The sequence below is a fragment of the Suricata suricatta genome, chromosome 2, assembly GCF_006229205.1.
Source record: "Suricata suricatta isolate VVHF042 chromosome 2, meerkat_22Aug2017_6uvM2_HiC, whole genome shotgun sequence".
Taxonomy (NCBI): Eukaryota; Metazoa; Chordata; class Mammalia; order Carnivora; family Herpestidae; genus Suricata; species Suricata suricatta.
This window is the reverse complement of record NC_043701.1, coordinates 135,630,065-135,646,965: the sequence shown is the minus strand read 5'-3', so window position 1 is coordinate 135,646,965 and position 16,901 is coordinate 135,630,065. Positions and strand designations below refer to the sequence as shown.

At 37.6% G+C, this 16,901-nt stretch overlaps 1 protein-coding gene across 3 annotated transcripts in view; it reads right to left on the bottom strand.

The window, feature by feature from the left end:
* The window catches only part of ADK (adenosine kinase), a 521,042-nt gene that overhangs the window by 465,467 nt on the left and 38,674 nt on the right, over positions 1-16,901 (bottom strand). For 2 of the 3 annotated variants that reach the window (XM_029932000.1, XM_029932001.1), the window contains exon 2: positions 8,238-8,312. The exons of the other annotated variant lie outside the window; for it this stretch is intronic. In XM_029932000.1, coding sequence (XP_029787860.1) covers positions 8,238-8,312 — 75 coding nt within the window. The remainder of the gene's footprint in view (positions 1-8,237; positions 8,313-16,901) is intronic. 3 annotated transcript variants of the gene reach the window in all.

The following is a 16,901-nucleotide window of genomic DNA, read 5'->3' as shown; positions in this document are numbered from 1 at the left end:
ACTACATCGATAACACAACAAAATGTTACATGATAATAATTTACTAACAGCAAGAACAACAAGAAAAATACTAAAAGCTTCCACAGAGAAAAAGACTAGTGATCTACCAAGGAAGGAGATGCATTTGATGTACGGAAGACAATGGCACATGCCTTCAAACTTTGCAAAGAAAACTCTATTAACCAATCAATAAAGTGTGAAGGGGAAAGCTTTTTAAAGATTGTCAGACATATGCAAGGATTAAAATTTTATGTACTCATGCACTCTTTCTCTTAGGAAGCTACTTAGGAAATGTTATATACACACACACAGACACACAAATACACACAAAGAAAACCAATTAAGCATATATAAGGCTTATATACAAATAAGTATATGAACAGCAGAAAATCAGAGGGAAGTTCAAGGAAAACTGCTGTTTCAAGGGTGGGGGCATGCCTGGGTGGCTCAGTAAATCAAGTGCCTGACTCTTGGTTTCAGCTCAGGTCATAATCTCGCGGTTCCTGAGGTCAAGCCCCACATCGGGCTCTGGCATGACAGTGTGAAGCCTACTTCGGATTCTCTCTCTGCCTCTCCCCTGCTTACTCTCACTCTCTTCCTCTCTCTGAAAATAAATAAACTTGAAAAAAAAGAAGCCAAACACCACAATCTGTTCATTTTGAGCACAAAGATGGAAAACTCTAGAAAGGAGGTCACCAGAGAAGAAGATGTTGACCGACTTACTGATTTTTGAGAAATGAGGAGGCGAAGGGGGTGGGGGAAGGAAGAGGTTAATAGGCACATGACCGATTTAACAATGGTTTGAAAATTTCAGTAAGTGTATAGAAAGTGGTGCAAATGAATACAGAATATACTAAGTAATTGGAAGAAAAACAAAAAATTTTTAAGTGTCTAGTTCACAATTTTGTTCACAGTGACTATTAGTTTTAACACAATTTAATAATATGGGGTGAGGATGAAGAAGAAATGGTAGTAGGTGAAAAAAAGCTAAATCCTTAGCTATCACACTAGGGCGTCAATACATAATACATAAAACTGACAAACCCAAGGAGCTCCTGGCTGACTCAGTCAGTAGATAGAGCATGCAAAGCCCTACGGTGAGGGTAGAGCTTAAAAATAAATAAACAAATACTTTGAAAAAAAGTTTTAATAAATAAATAAAAATTGACAAACCTAAGAAATCCCTAATAATACAGACATCAAACAGTCCCTAAGCTTGGGACTGCTAGACAGATGATATGCATGAGAAATTAACCTTCAAGTCACCTACTCTCACAGTAAACATTCAGGAATGTACAGCAGTTTTTAACAGTTACAGAACCAGGTCAGCAATGAGATAAGGAACCAGAAACTCTTCAACAATTAAACAGCAAGAGATTATAAAAATTCCTGGTAAAAAATGGCAAAAGCAAAGTTCTCAGAAGGCCAGAGGAAATACTCTCTACTATCATTCATGAATATAATTAGGTTATCTCTTCCCACAGGGACTTGAAGATCAAGTGTGCCCCTCTACGCAGAGTGCTGTGTCCTCTGTTCAGGAAGCCATCTTAATGGAATCATGTTCTTGTATCTTTTCCCTACATTAAAGGAGCATTTATTCTTTGCCTCTCCAATCAACCAGCCTCATAAAAATCACATATAGCAATATTAGTGTATTATTTAGAAACAACCAGATACCAGGAAAAATCAGCTAAGAATTAGAAACGGTTGCTTTTGGAAAAACACCACTTTGTAGATAGGGAAAAGCAAGGGGAGAGGTAGAAGATGCAGCAAAGGACTAAGATTATTCCTTAAAAGCTTTAAGTATTAGGGCACTTGGGTGGCTCAGTTGGTTGAGTGTCCAACTCTGGATTTTGGTTTGGGTCATGGTCTCAGTTCGTGGGATCAAGCCTCTTACAGGGCTCCGAGCTGACAGCACAGAGCCTGCATGGGATTCTTTCTCTCCCTCTCTCTCTCTGTCCCACCTCTGTTTGTATTCTTTTTTTTTTCTCTCTTTCAAAATAAATAAATGAGCTTAAAAAAAATGAACCTTCATACGAATTTACTTTTTAACTAGCAGTAGTTGTACTTTGATAAGTATTTTTTTTATTGAAAAGGCCAGATACATTTTTTAAATGTTTATTTTTGAAGGAGAGAGACAGAACATGAGCAGGGGATCGGCAGAGAGACAGAAAGACACAAAGTGGGCTCTAGGCTCTGAGCTGTCAGCACAGAGCCCAAGTTTGTCCAACTCACAAACTCTGAGATCATGACGTGAGCTGAAGTCAGACACTTAACCAACTGAGCCACCCAGGTGCCCCCCCAGATACTTTTTTTTAAGTTTATTTATTTATTTTGAGAGAAAGAGGAGCACAGAGAGAGAGAATTCCAAGCAGGCTACACACTGTCAGCACAGAGACCAACACAGGCTCAAACCCACAAACCATGAGATCATGACTTGAGCCAAAACAAAGAGCTGGACACTTGACTAAGCCACCCAGGCGCCCCAAGGCCAGATATTTTTTTTTAAATCAGAATAAGAAAACAAAAATTTTGGTAGTTAACTCGTTTTCATAGTGTAAGAGACTAACATATATTTATTCGTTTCGTACCCAGCTAACTATTCCTAGAAAATTTATTTTTATACAGTTCAAATATAAAAAACACTTAGCTAAATATGGTCTGAAATGTAAATTTAATACAGTCTACTGGAAAAATAAGGAACACTTTCAAAGTGTATTTTGAAAAAAAAATGATCAGGAACATAAGAATAGGGATGCCTCTACATTTATGATGAGGGTCCAAAACCTTACTTTTTAATCTCCAAGTACTGATTTCAAAAATCAAGTTTAAACATTAAAATCCTCTCAAAATAAAAGTATTAAGTTTCAGCTGCCCATTTAGGATGAGCTGCTAATGAAACAACGAAGCGACCTGAGCTCCCTATAGTACCCCCACACAGCTGTCAGATCACAACCATTATGATCACATTTGCATGAACTTTTAAAAACAAATATCCTGGGACACCTGGGTGGCTCAGTTGGTTAAGCATCCAACTTCAGTTCAGGTCATAATCTCATAGTTTGTGAGTTCAAGTCCCACATCGGGTTCTGTGCTGACAGCTCAGAGTCTGCTTCAGATTCTATGTCTCCCTCTCTCTCTGCCCCTCCCTTGCTCATGCTCTGTCTGTCTCTCAAAAATCTGTCTCTAAAAAATAAACATTAAAAAATGTTTTAATAAACAAATACATACATTCATGCATACACACATATATACAAATATCCAGGGTTGCCATGCTGGCTCAGTCAATGGAGTATGTGATTTTTGATCTTGGGGTTGTGAGTTCAAGTCCAATGTTGGGTGTAGAGATTATCTAAAAAATTAAAAATCTTAGGGGTGCCTGGGTAGTTCAGTCATTTGAGCATATAACTTTTGATTTCAGCTCAGGTCATGATCTCACAACTGAAATGGGACCCTTAACCGACTGATCCACCTAGACACCCCCTAAATAGACAAAACAATCCTAAAAGACAACAACAAAGTTGGAGGGCTCACACTCCCTCACATTACTTCTTCCCTGCAAAACTTACTACTGCAATAATCAAAACAGTGTGGCTGTGGCAAAAGGACAGACATAAAGATCAATGGAAAGAACTGAGAATCCAGAAATTAACCCACAAGTCTATATAGAGACATAAATGTGAGTTTGGGCCCTACATCAGGCTCTCTGTCAGCGCAAAGCCCACTTTGTATCCTGTCTCCCTCTCTTTCTGCCATTACCCTCCCTGCTTGTCCATATTCACTCTCTCAAAAATAAGTAAACATTTAAAAATAAATAAATAAATTTTAGAGAAAGAGCAAGCAGGGGAGAGAGGCTGAGGGAGAGAGAGAATTTTAAACAGGCTCCATGCTCAGCACAGAGTCCTTTGCAGGGCTGGATCCCATGACCCTGAGATCATGATCTGAGTCATTTCCTATTATATTATAATAGGCCAAATTTACACATTTACAAATTCTTAACTGATCCTTTGACGTTCAAGTTTATCTAAATAAACAGTTACAGGGGTAGTATCCAGAACACTAAAAAATACAATTTGTGGGGCGCCTGGGTGGTTCAGTCAGTTAAGCATCCAACTTCAGCTCAGATCATGATCTCATGGTTCGTGAGTTCAAGCCCCACGTCAGGCTCTGTGCTGAGAGCTAGCTCAGAGCCTGGAGCCTGTCTTCAGATTCTGTGTCTCCCTCTCTCTCTGACCCTCCCCTGCTCACACTGTCTCTCTGTCTCTCTGTCTCTCTCTCTCAAAAATAAATAAAAACATTTAAAAAAAATTTTTTAAATACAATTTGTTAGCAATGGTTGTCCCCCCAAATCAGTTGTATTTGGGTTTGAAGTTGATGTTGAGAAGAATAATTACCATGACTTCCGGTGCTTTGATGAAACTTCAGATACAAGGCCTTCTGGCCAAGCATCTGTAATTTTGTATTGTTGGAACATTCACTGTATACCTGGAGGTTCCAGCTTCCCATAAGTTTGCTACGGCCAAACCAAGAAAGAAGACATATGTAGATTTCTACAGAAGTTATGATTCCAAAAAAGATTTTGAGGAGATGACGAAGGCTGGTATCTTTCAGAGTGCAAAGTGAATTTCTCTGTGTTGGTTCCACGGAAGTTTGTCACTGACCTGTATTCTTGAACTATAAAACATGAATATTGGGCTATGGAATAGTTTCTCTTGATAAATTAACAACTAACAATACTGTGGGGGGAAAAACATGGAAAAGTAAAAGTAAGAGAACGATTCTATTTACAATAACATCAAAAATAATGAAATATTTAGGATTAAATTTAACCCAGAAAATGTAAGACTTGCACACTGAAAACTACTGAACACTGCTGCAACAATTTAAAGAAGACCCAAATAAATGGAAGGACATACTCTGTTTATGAACTGAAAGACTCAGTATTGTTAAAATGTCAAAACTTCCAAAACCAATCTACAGAATCAGTACAGTCCCACACAAAATGCCAAGTGCCTTTGTTGCAGAAATGGACAAGGTGATTCTAAAATTCATATGGAATTTCAAAAGATTCCAAATGGGTATCTTTTTTATAATTTTTTTTTGAGAGAGAGAGAGAGAGAGAGAGAGAGAGAGAGAGAGAGAGTGTGTGTGTGTGTGTGTGTGAACAGGGAGGGGCAAAGAGAGAGGGAGACACAGAATCTGAGGCAGGCTTCAAGCTCTGAGCTGTCAGCACAGAACCCAACGCAGGGCTCAATCACAAACAATGAGATCATGACCTGAGTCAAAGTGGGAGGAGGCTTAACCGACTGAGCCAGTCAGGCACCCCCTAAATAGACAAAACACTCTTAAAAGACAACGACAAAGTTGGAGGGCTCATACTCCCTCATATTACTTCAAAATTTATTACTGCAATAATCAGCTGCAATAATTAAAACAATGTGGTCATGGCAAAAGGACAGACATAAAGATCAATGGGAAAGAACTGAGAATCCAGAAATTAACCCACAAGTCTATAAGCAATTGATTTCCATCAATAGTACCAAGAGCATTCAATGGAAACAAGAATAGTCTTTTCAAAACTGGTGCTGAGATAACCAGATTTCCACATGCAAAAGAATGAACCAAACCCTTAATATAATCTAATAAAACGATTAACTCAAAACAAATCAAACACCTAAATTTAAGTGCTAAACTATAATACTCTTAAGAAAACATATACACACAAATCTATGTGATTCTGGATTTAGCTATGAATTCTCAGATGTGACAGCAAAAGCACAAGCAACAAATAAAAAATAGATAAATTGAACTTCATCAAAATTAAATACTTTTGTGCATCAAAGGCAATTATAAAGAAAGTGAAAATAACCTGCAGAAAGGGAGAAAATGTTTACAAATCTATATCTGATAAGGATCTATTATTCTGGAATATATAATGAGCACTTACAACTCAACAACAAAAGACAAACAACTAAATTAAAAAATGGGTGAAAGACTTTAATATATATGAAAAGCACATGAAAAAGATGCTTAACATCTTTAGTCATTAGAAAAATATAAATCAAAACCCACGATGAAATATCACTTTACACCCACTATGATTGCTATAATTTAAACAAAGGAAGCGGTGCTTGGCTGGCTCAGTCAGTGGAGCATGTGACTCTTAGTCCTGAGGTTATGAGTTCGAGCCCCACGTTGGGTGTAGAGATTACTTTAAAATTAAAATCTTTAAAAATAATAAAATGAGGTGCCTGGGTGGCTCAGTGAGTTGAGCATTTGACTCTTGATTTTGCCTCAGGTAATGATCCCAGGGTCGTGGGACTGAGTACCACATCCAGCTCTGTGCTAAGTATGGAGCCTGCTTAAGATTCTCTCTCTCTCTCTCTCTCTCTCTCTCTCTCTCTCTCTCTCTCTCTCTCTCTCTCTCTCTCTATCTCCCCCTCCCTTTCTCCCTCCCGGTGCCCCTCTCCCCTGCTTATGCTGTCTCTCTCTCTCTCAAAAATAAGAAAACTAAAAATATTAATTAAGCAATTAATTAATAAGAGAATAACCTGTTTTGGCAAGAAAATGGAATCCTTATACATTACTGGTAGGAATAATAAAGGGTGCAACCAGTGTCGAAAAGTTAGGTAGTTCCTCAAAAAGTTAAACGCAGAATTACCACATGCAATCTCACTCCTATGTATACCTTAGATTAACACATGTCCACACAAAAACTCATACACAAATGTTCATAGCAGCTTGATTCACAGTAGCCAAAAAAGGAAACAACCTAAGTGCTCATCAACCAATACAGTGTGAAATAATAAATAAATAAATAAACAAATACAGTGTATATGTATATACAAAATGGAATATTTTGCCACAAAAAGTAATAAGTTACTAATACATGCTACAAATTGGATGAACCCTGAAAAACATCATGCTAAGTCAAATAAGACAGACATAAAAGGCCACATGCTATATGTTTCTATTTATATGAAATACAATGTCCAAAATAATCAAACCCACAGAAATAGAAAGCAGAATGGTAGATCCCAGGAGACCATGGCAGGGAAAAAGGCAGGCAGGGACCGCAAAATGATTGCTTATTGGGTACATTTTTCTTTTTGGGGTGATGAAAATGTTCTGGAATTCGCCGTGATGACTGTACAACCTTACAAATGTATTGGCAGTCACTGAATTATACACTTTAAAACTGTTAAAATTATAAATGTTAAGTCAGCTTTACCTCAATTAAAAAAAAGTGGTTGTCCTTGGGCACAGAACTTGCTTTCTCATTATAAATCTCTTTTTTACTACCTAATTTTTTCCTTGTACCAAATGGTGTCAAACAGCCAGAAAAATAAACAGAAACTGATTTCTCAGCTAAATTAAAAATATCAAAAGCTACTATTAAGGGAGAAATAATATAGAATGATTGCCTCTGAATTATGTCCTGCATATTCTTCTTATCCTCTCTAATCCTATTTCTTCTCCCATTTATGTTACAGTACAATGACTGACAGCAATTTAAAAATCTGGGAATTAAACCATTAGGTAAATCATATATACTTCTTCTTTGCACACAATAAAAAAATAAATTTCAGGGGCACCTGCGTTGCCCAATCAATTAAGTGTGTGACTTCGGGTCAGGTCATGATCTCACAGTTCCTAAGTTTAAGACCTGCATCGAGCTCTCTGCTGTCACCACAGAGCCTTCTTTGGACCCTCTGTCACCCTCCCTCTTTCTGTCCCACACCCATGCATGGGTATATAGTTTCTCTCTCTCTCTCTCAAAAATAAACTTTAATTATTAATTAATTAATTTCAAGTGAAACTAGCACCAGGATTGAACAAAAGTACCTAAAATTTTCCCAGGGAAACTTGTGGCCAACTCATAAATAATGATAGTGAAACTTGCTATTAATGACTTTAAATTTCCTTGGGGCACCTGGGTGGCTCAGTCGGTTAAGCATCCAGCTTTGGCTCAGGTCATGATCTCATGGTTCATGGGTTTGAGCCCCACATTGGGCTCTGTGCTGACAGCTAGCTCAAAGCCTGGAGACTGCTTCAGATTCTGTATCTCTCTCTCTCTCACCCTCCCCTGCTTGCACTGTCTCTCAAAAATAAAAAAATTTTTAAAAATTAAATTTCCTGAGTTTTCCTCCAGTTGAAGGTATGAGAGTCCAAAGTTTTCACCAGTTTTTATTTTGATATAAGTTTCACACAATACATATGAAGAATTTAATACTTACTTATCAAGGAAATCCTTATCCACTGTAGCAGTGATGTCAAGAAGAGGATTTCCCATTCCAAAGAGAATATTTTCACTAAAAAAAACCACACAAAAATGCAAGCACAAATTAGAAATACTTCTCAAACTAAGCTGATGTATAAAATGCACACAAATATAAAAATAAGTATCTTCACTTTACCTCAAAAATAAGCCTAACATACTAGTTTATTAAACCTTTGATTTGCCTTTTACACTTCAGACATTTCAGAGGTAACACAAGCCATTTAGAAAGGATGATAACTTTTAAATTGCATGAAATAAAAGAAGAAATCAGAACATGTGATCCAACAGCTAATGACTAAAGCCAATTAATTTAACTCCTTTTTTTAAAAGAAGTTCTATACTCAACAAACATGACAGATAACTAACTTTTTCTAGCTAGTAAGATACCCAACCACCAAAAGTGATTAGGGAGGTTGCAGCACATCCTCCGGAGTCCGGCCAAAAGCTGTACCCTCAACAAACTGAACGTGGTGAGACTTGAACAATGAGTATCATAGATGGAGAATTTTTCCAGTTACATTTAACAGACTTTGAAGAAGTCTATGTTCCACAATGATCCCAGTATGACTCAAAACCAAGAAAAAGCTACAACTCCACCACAAGAGATGCCTTAAATAGAAGCCCAACAGACAGCAAGAAATGGACCAGTGGCCATGGTTGGGTCAGCCTCAGTGGGAAGCATTCTAGGTTTTGAATGAAATTTGCCTCTGTGTAATTTCCAATTGGTCTCCAGTTTGCTAAAGATCTCTTTCAGTTGCCTCCAAACCAGTTTCTATCCTCACCATGGGGAGACTATCAGTAATACCCATAGGACTGGTATCCCAGAGTTTCTTTAAGAGAATGAAACATATAACCTATACTTAAAATCTATAATGATTTAGAAGACTGAATTACGTATCATATTAAAACCACAGATTGGACAACTATGGCTGAAGATATAATAAAGAGATATTTGTCCCTTTGTTCTTTTTTCTCCCCCCTTTTTTCTTTTTTTTTATAAATTTTGTTGTTGTTGTTGTTTATTCATTTTTGAGAGAGAGAGAAAGACAGAGCGCAAATAGGGGACAGGCAAAGAGAGAGGGAGACACAGGATCCAAAGCAGGCTCCAGGCTCTGAGCTCTCAGCACAGAGCCTGATGCAGGACTCAAACAAACAGATGGCAAGATCATGACCTGAGATGAAGTGGGATACTTAACTGACTGAGCCACACAGGTGCCGCTCCCCCCCCCCGCATTTTTTCTTTTAAAAAAAAGCTGAATGAAGGAGAGTTAAAAGAAAATATATTTATCTCTTCAGACTTAAGTTGTATTTATACTCAGAAAAAAAATCTAATATAAATGAATATACCTTACTTAAGTACTTGGAAGATAAAGGATCAACAGGCAGACACATTAAAACTTGACAATCATTTTATTAGAAACTTCTCGGCCTGATTTGTGTATTGTTATTCAAATAATAAAAATTCCTAAAACCTGCTTATTTAAAAAAGAATGGGATGTTACTGAGCTGGTTGGCTGTTTCTTTTTATTCACCCTTTTTAAATGTTTCGTTTAATGCACACAGTCATGAAACTACCACCAGAATCAAAATATTCCATTTGAAAAATTAGTATAGTATTAATAAATCAATGCACCCTCTCGGGCCTAAGGTTTCTATGGACAAATAAATGTGTGGGGAAAGAGCAGAATGAATCATAGAACTCTGTTTAACCTTACATTCCTAAACTTATTTGTCTAGCAAAACTTTTTTTTTTCCTGAATGGAAATGGACAACACATTTACACACAGAGCAAGAATATGCTGGAAGTGAATTGGTCAAATGTAAGACTGGAAACAATTTTTTACATATCATTAAGAATAATGATTGTTGGGGCACCTGCGTGGCTCAGTTGGTTGAGCATCTGACTCATGATTATGGCTCAGGTCATGATTCCAGGGTCATGGGATTAAGCCCCAAGTTGGACTCCATGCTGAGCATGAAGCCTGCTTAAAATTCTTTCTCTCTCTCTCTCTCTCTCTCTCTCTCTCTCTCTCTCTCTCTCTCTCTGCCCTCCTCCCCCACTTGCACTCTTGCTCTCTTCTCTAAAATAAAAAAAAAAAAGATATATGATTGGGAAAAATTTTAACTAGAAACTTGTTATTTTATGATTTATTGTTAATAAACTAAATAACAACATTTGCCTTGTTATTGCCAAATATTATAATTCAGTTAAGGACATTTGAAAACATCCTCATAACAAACTAGAATTGTGTGCTTGTCATTTGTTTTTTGTCATCCTCCTACTTTCATGCCAAATGTACTCGCTCAAGAGATCTGGGTGAAATTGACCCACTCCCGTTCATGGAGAGAGTGAGAGTCTGATAGGCTTAATCTTGAGGAACACCAAAGTCTAAACCAATCAGCACAATGCATTTCTCTGCCCTTACTGATCAGTTCAGAGATAGGCATGTAACCTAAACCAGTGAAATCTAAAAGGACCCCAAGACTTTTTCTAGGAGTGCTCAGACACAAAAACATCTTCCCAAGTATAAATGCAGAAAATATTAGCAGCTTTAAGCCCCTCAAGGTTGTCAGGTGGCTGCCTTGGGATAAATCTGACATCACAGAGGTCAGAATGGAAAAAAATAAAGAAACTGGGTCACTGATAAAGTTGTTGGACCTATTAAGCTTCACTTGAAACCTATACTCTCTTTGGACTTTTTAATTACATGTAAGTTAATTATTTTGTGAATTCTAATTTCAGACTCATTTTCTGTTACTAATGGATATAAATTGACATATGTCATTTTGTGAATTTGTTTTATAATTCATTTCTATTATAAAGCTGTAATATAGACAAAATTGCTAGTATTGGCATTATGAATCCATGCTCCATTAATTTAAGGTCCTCTGAGGCTAAAATCTTAACTTATTAACTCAAGCAGATCTCTTGAATTTCTTTTCCTTCTCTTTGTGAGAAAAGTTATATGGCTTTTACTTTTACTGTCATAGAAACATGGAGCTTGAAAAATATGTTCAACCAATATTTGAAATTATCTTTATATACCTCCAATAAATGGCAATAGTAGTTACATGAATTTAAATAAATTCCACATATTCACACATATAGACTATCTTGTGTCTTAATTATAAAGTTATTTCTAATTCTTGAACTACACTCCTAAACTACTTCCCCAACAACAACTCAATAAATATACTAGATGATCCAAATCAAAATTTTAACATAAATCTCAAAAACAAGATAAATTAAGATGGTGTAGAAGCTTCTGGGTTGGTGAACACAACTGTTAAGAGGATGGTACCATGCGAAGAGTACATGGAAGTTGGATGCCCCCACTCCCATACCTTTCTGTGATATTGATTTAGAATAAGAAATGCATATTTGGCCTTCTTCTGGGTCTGGCAAAGCGCTCCTGAAAACCTTGGCATTTCCAAGGAGTAAGATAAAAATGTCTTTTTTTATATTAATGAGGTTACTTTTGGAAAACTCCTAGGTAACCTAAGGATGGGAGTGGTTCCAAGGGGAACCTCAGGTGACTAGAGGATTAGAACTTCCAGTCCCACCATCACCTCCAGGGAGGGGAAAGGGCTGAAGACTTAGTTCAATCACCACTAGCAGTGATTTAATCAACCATGCCTATTTAATGAAGCCTCCATATAAATCCAAAAGGATGAATTTCAGAGAGCTTCCAGACTGGTGAACATATCTGGAGATTTGGGGAAAGGAGTTCACCCACAGATCATGGAAATTCCTGTCCTTTCTCACATACCTTGGCTTATGCATCTCTTTCTTCTGGCTATCCCTTAGTTATATCCTTTTATAGTGTTAGAATAAATTTCTAAGCCTAAGATGGAGCCATCTCCAGCCCAGGATGCCTCATCAGCAACCTAAACATTTGTGATCCTGTAAATGGTCAGATTGACGATATCCAGTCAGCTCCTCCCCTAACACCAGCCAACTCTATGCTTATTTGCTTGTTGCTTGACCGTTCTAAATAAGGTCAGATATACAACCCTAGCCAATCATGCCATTTCCATGTTGCCTCTTCTAACACTCTACAAAATACACTATTGCCCAAAATCCCTTGGGAAGAGTACTTCTTCACTGCTTCCAAGGCACTGTATGCCCCAAATCCGTGAAGCTTTCCCTTGAATAAAGTACATCAAACTCATTACTAAATTGTTTGTTTTGTCATCTGACAATTATAAACCATAAACTTCTCTTGAGTTCTATGAGCCACTCCAGCAAATTAAATGAACCCAAGTAGGGGCTCATGGGAATCTCTGATCTCCAACTGGTTGGTCAGAAGTACAGGTTAACCTGGAACCTGAAGTATGAGAAGGGACAGTCTTATGGGACTGAGCCCTTACCTTGTGGCATCTAACACTATCTCCATGTAGAGAGCGTTAGAGTTAATCGCTTGGTGGTGTTGAAAAACCCACACATCGTACTTTCCCTATTCATCTCTTCCATTTGTTTGTATACTTGACAATAAACAGGTAATAATAAACAAGTATACATTAACAGGTAAATATTGAGAGAGAGAGAGAGAAAGAGAGAGAGAGAGAGATGGTGTCTTGGGATAGGTTCTCCCAAAAGCAGAGTCTGAAACAAAGGCTTATAAACATGGCACTTATTTGAAAAGTGATTCCAGGTCTTCTGCCCAGTTCTTCACTGGATTATTCATTTTTCAGGTATGGAGTTTACACTTCTCCAAAGAGGACATCCAGATGGCCTACAGGCACATGAAACGATACTCAGCGTCACTCATCATCAGGGAAATACAAATCAAAACCACACTGAGATAACACCTCACACCGGTCAGGGTGGCTAAAATGAACAAATTAAGAGACTATAGATGCTGGTGAGAATGTGGAGAAACAGGCACCCTCCTACACTGTTGGAGGGAATGTAAACTGGTGCAGCCACTCTGGAAAACAGTATAGAGGTTCCTCAAAAAACTATCAATAGAACTCCCCCTATCACCCAGCAATAGCACTGCTGGGGATTCACCCAAAGGATACAGAAGTGCTGATGCATAGGAGCACATGTACTCCAATGTTCATAGCAGCACTTTCTACAGTAGCCAAATCATAGAAAGAGCCTAAATGTCCATCACCTGATGAATGGATCAAGATGTAGTACATATATGCAATGGAGTACTACGTGGCAATGAGAAAGAATGAAATATGATGAATGGATCAAGAAGATGTGGTATATATACACAATGGAGTACTACATGGCAATGAGAAAGAATGAAATCTGGCCATTTGTAGCAAAGTGGATGGACCTCGAGGGTGCCATGCTAAGTGAAATAAGTCAGACAGAGAAGGACAGATACCATATGTTTGCACTCATAGGTCTAACAGGAGAAACCTAACAGAGGACCATAGGGAGGGGAAGGGGGAAAGAGAGTTGGGGAGAGAGAGGGACACAAATCATGAGTGACTACTGAATACTGAAAACGAACCGAGGGCTGAAGGGGAAAGAGGGTGATGGTCATGGAGGGGGGCACTTGTGGGGAGAAGCACTGGGTATTATATGGAAACCAATTTGACAATAAACTATTATTTAAAAAAAGAAAAAAAGAAAAAGAAAAGTGATTCCAGGAAGCAGAGGTGACAGATGAGACTGAAACAGTAAAGAAGGAAAAGCCTATGAAGGTGTGTTACTGAGCTGGCCATGACTACAGATGATATCACTCAGTCCCATCACTATAGGTAACTATGGTTCAAACTTTTCAGGAAAACTTGAAATGTGACTCAGAGATCCCTGTCTGAAGAACAAAAGAGAGAGAATTTATATGGTGACCACTATCTCCCATTTAAAAAAGTATGCAGCATAGGCCCTGATAAGAAATGCTATTAGGTTGTAACAGTCCAAAGTCCATGTAGAGCCTGTTTCTGCTACAGTTGGCTAGTCTAAGAGGTCGGGACAAAATTTAAAGTAGCACATAAGAGGAGTCTTTATATAGTAAGTTAAATTAAACAATTATTTCTTGGGGCACCTGGCTGGTTCAGTCAGCAAGGCATGCAAAGATGCTTTATCTTGGGGTTGTGGGTTTGAGCCCCATGTTCGGAGTACAGATTAGTTAACGAAAATTATATTACTTAACAAAAATTAATTATTTCCAAATGCAAATACTTTACTCTCCATCATTGTATAATTTATATGACTTCCAATATGACAAATTGAAATTTGCTAAAAACTCTAATTCTTTAAAATGGCTACTTTCTTAAATAGAAACATACAAACTAGTGTCCAGGATGGTACATATTATGACATGTATTACCTTTCTTAAATGATAAAGAAACTATATAAATATGTAAGCATTTTTTAAAATCTTCTATTAGATATAAACAAGATGGTGTCTGGTATGTGGCTAAAAATTATGACTGACCCATAATGGGACTACTATTTTGTTACTAGTGTCACCAATATCTTTTTCCTGAAATGGATGCTAAGATGAAAGATAATGAACAATTTTTTTGGTCAGTAATTTTAAAATTTCTCATAGTTCAGCCAACATAAACTTACCCTATAATTATTATTTTTGTTCAATAGTTCACAAATTTTATACGCTAACATAGGTAGCAGAGTAAAATTTCCAAAGAAAATTTTGTCTAAGCTATCGATAAATTAATGTCAATTAGTCCTCTGGCCAGCAAAGATGTTTCATTATACTACGGTGCCAGAATAAATATTAATAAAGAGTGTCCTTAACTGTTATACCAAATATCCTCTCTTAAACCCAGAAACCTCAGCTTTGTATGTGATTCCTCTTCCTACCAACAAGCACTATCTTAACAGTAACTGCATTTTCTCAATTTTATCAAACAGTTCTTATACTAGGAACTCCCACAACTGCTCCCACTGGCACTGCTTTTAACTAGGCCCTTTACAGACCTTGCCTAAATTGCTATATTATGAATTTTTTTAGCCACAATTAAGTCCTGTATGATATCACCAGAATTACATTATTTAAGCAAATCTAACTATTGTATTTTTCTATTCAAAGTCAGCCTAGCTTTGGGGCACCTGGGTGGCTCAGCTGGTTAAGCGTCCGACTTCGGCTCAGGTCATGATCTCACAGTTTGTGGGTTCAAGCCCCGCATCAGACTCTGTGCTGAAAGCTCAGAGCCTGGAGCCTACTTCAGATTCTGTCTCCCTCTCTCTCTGCCCCTCCCCTACTCCTGCTTTATGTCTCTCTCTCAAGATTAAGTAAATATTTAAAAAATAAACAAAAAAAAGTCAGCCTAGCTTCAAATTTTATATAGGATAAAATCTAAAAGACCTAGCCTACCATATTTGAATCTAGCTGGAACCTACCATATTTCATCAAATCTAAGATGCCATGAATTATATGTTCCAATTTCTCATGGTGATTGGCAAGATATAATCAGTTATAAAGTATACAGTAATTTCACAGGTGTTAAAATGAGAAGAAACATGCATATTAAAATCACTGAAATGGGGTATTTGGGTGGCTCAGTTGGTTGGGCATCTGACTTTTGGTTTTGGCTCAGTTCATGATCCCAGGGTCACAGGATCAAGCCCCACATTTGCTCAGTGTGGAGCCTGCTTGGGATTCTCTCTCTCCCTCTCCCTTTGCCCCTCCCCTGTGCTAATAAAACAAATTAGGGGTACCTGGATGGCTCAGTCAGTTAAGTGTCTGACTTTGGCTCAGGTCATGATCTCACAGCTTGTGAGTTCAAGCCCTGCATTAGGCTCTGTGCTGACAGCTCAGAGCCTAGAGCCTATTTCGGATCCTGTGCCTCCTTCTCTCTCTCTCTCTCTCTCTGCCCCTCCCGTGCTTACATTCTGTCTCTCTCTCTCTTGAAAATAAATAAACTTTAAAAAAATTTTTTTAATTAATTAAAAATTTTTAAAAGCACTGAAATACAGTGCCTCTTTAACTTTATCGCTTACCATTCTAATGCATACAATCTATTTGCTGATCATAACACTTAACTGTTCCCCAAGGAAGACTTACCAGGAAGTCTTCCCCTACATCTTTTCCCTACCAAATCCCCATTCATCTTTTTAAAATTTCTCATATGCCACCTCTTTTAAAAAAATCTTCTCTGCCCAACTCCTACCAAAAGGGTCTCATGTAAAGCTGCACAAATTAATCCCCTATACAACTCCAGAGAGTGATGTTTACAGTATGGATGATAGTTTCTGGAGTTCAGTGTTAAAGTGTTAAGTACTGCTGCCCTTCCTCCCCAAGTTTTGTTCATTCTCTCTCCCTAGGTTCTGTAACTTCTTTGAATACCTTTTTAATTGACTTTAGGGGTTACTTTTTATTTTATCTTAATTAACTGATCTTAATCAGCTAGACATAAAAGGTAAGATAAAATTTTAAATCTAATTTTATTTGTCTTCTCAATGGCTAGCATATGAGAATCATAAGGGCTTTGAGCAATTTTTCAGTTCTACATTTTGACCTTTCCTATCAACAGACTGCTGCTTTTCTCAGGCTCCCAAAGATCAAAGCTAGGTCTAGAGTAAAATTGGATTTTAAAGATGAAATGACAGATTATTGGGGCACCTGGGTAGTTCAGTCAGTTAAGCGTCCGACTTTGACTCAAGTCATGATCTCACAGTTGATGGGTTCAA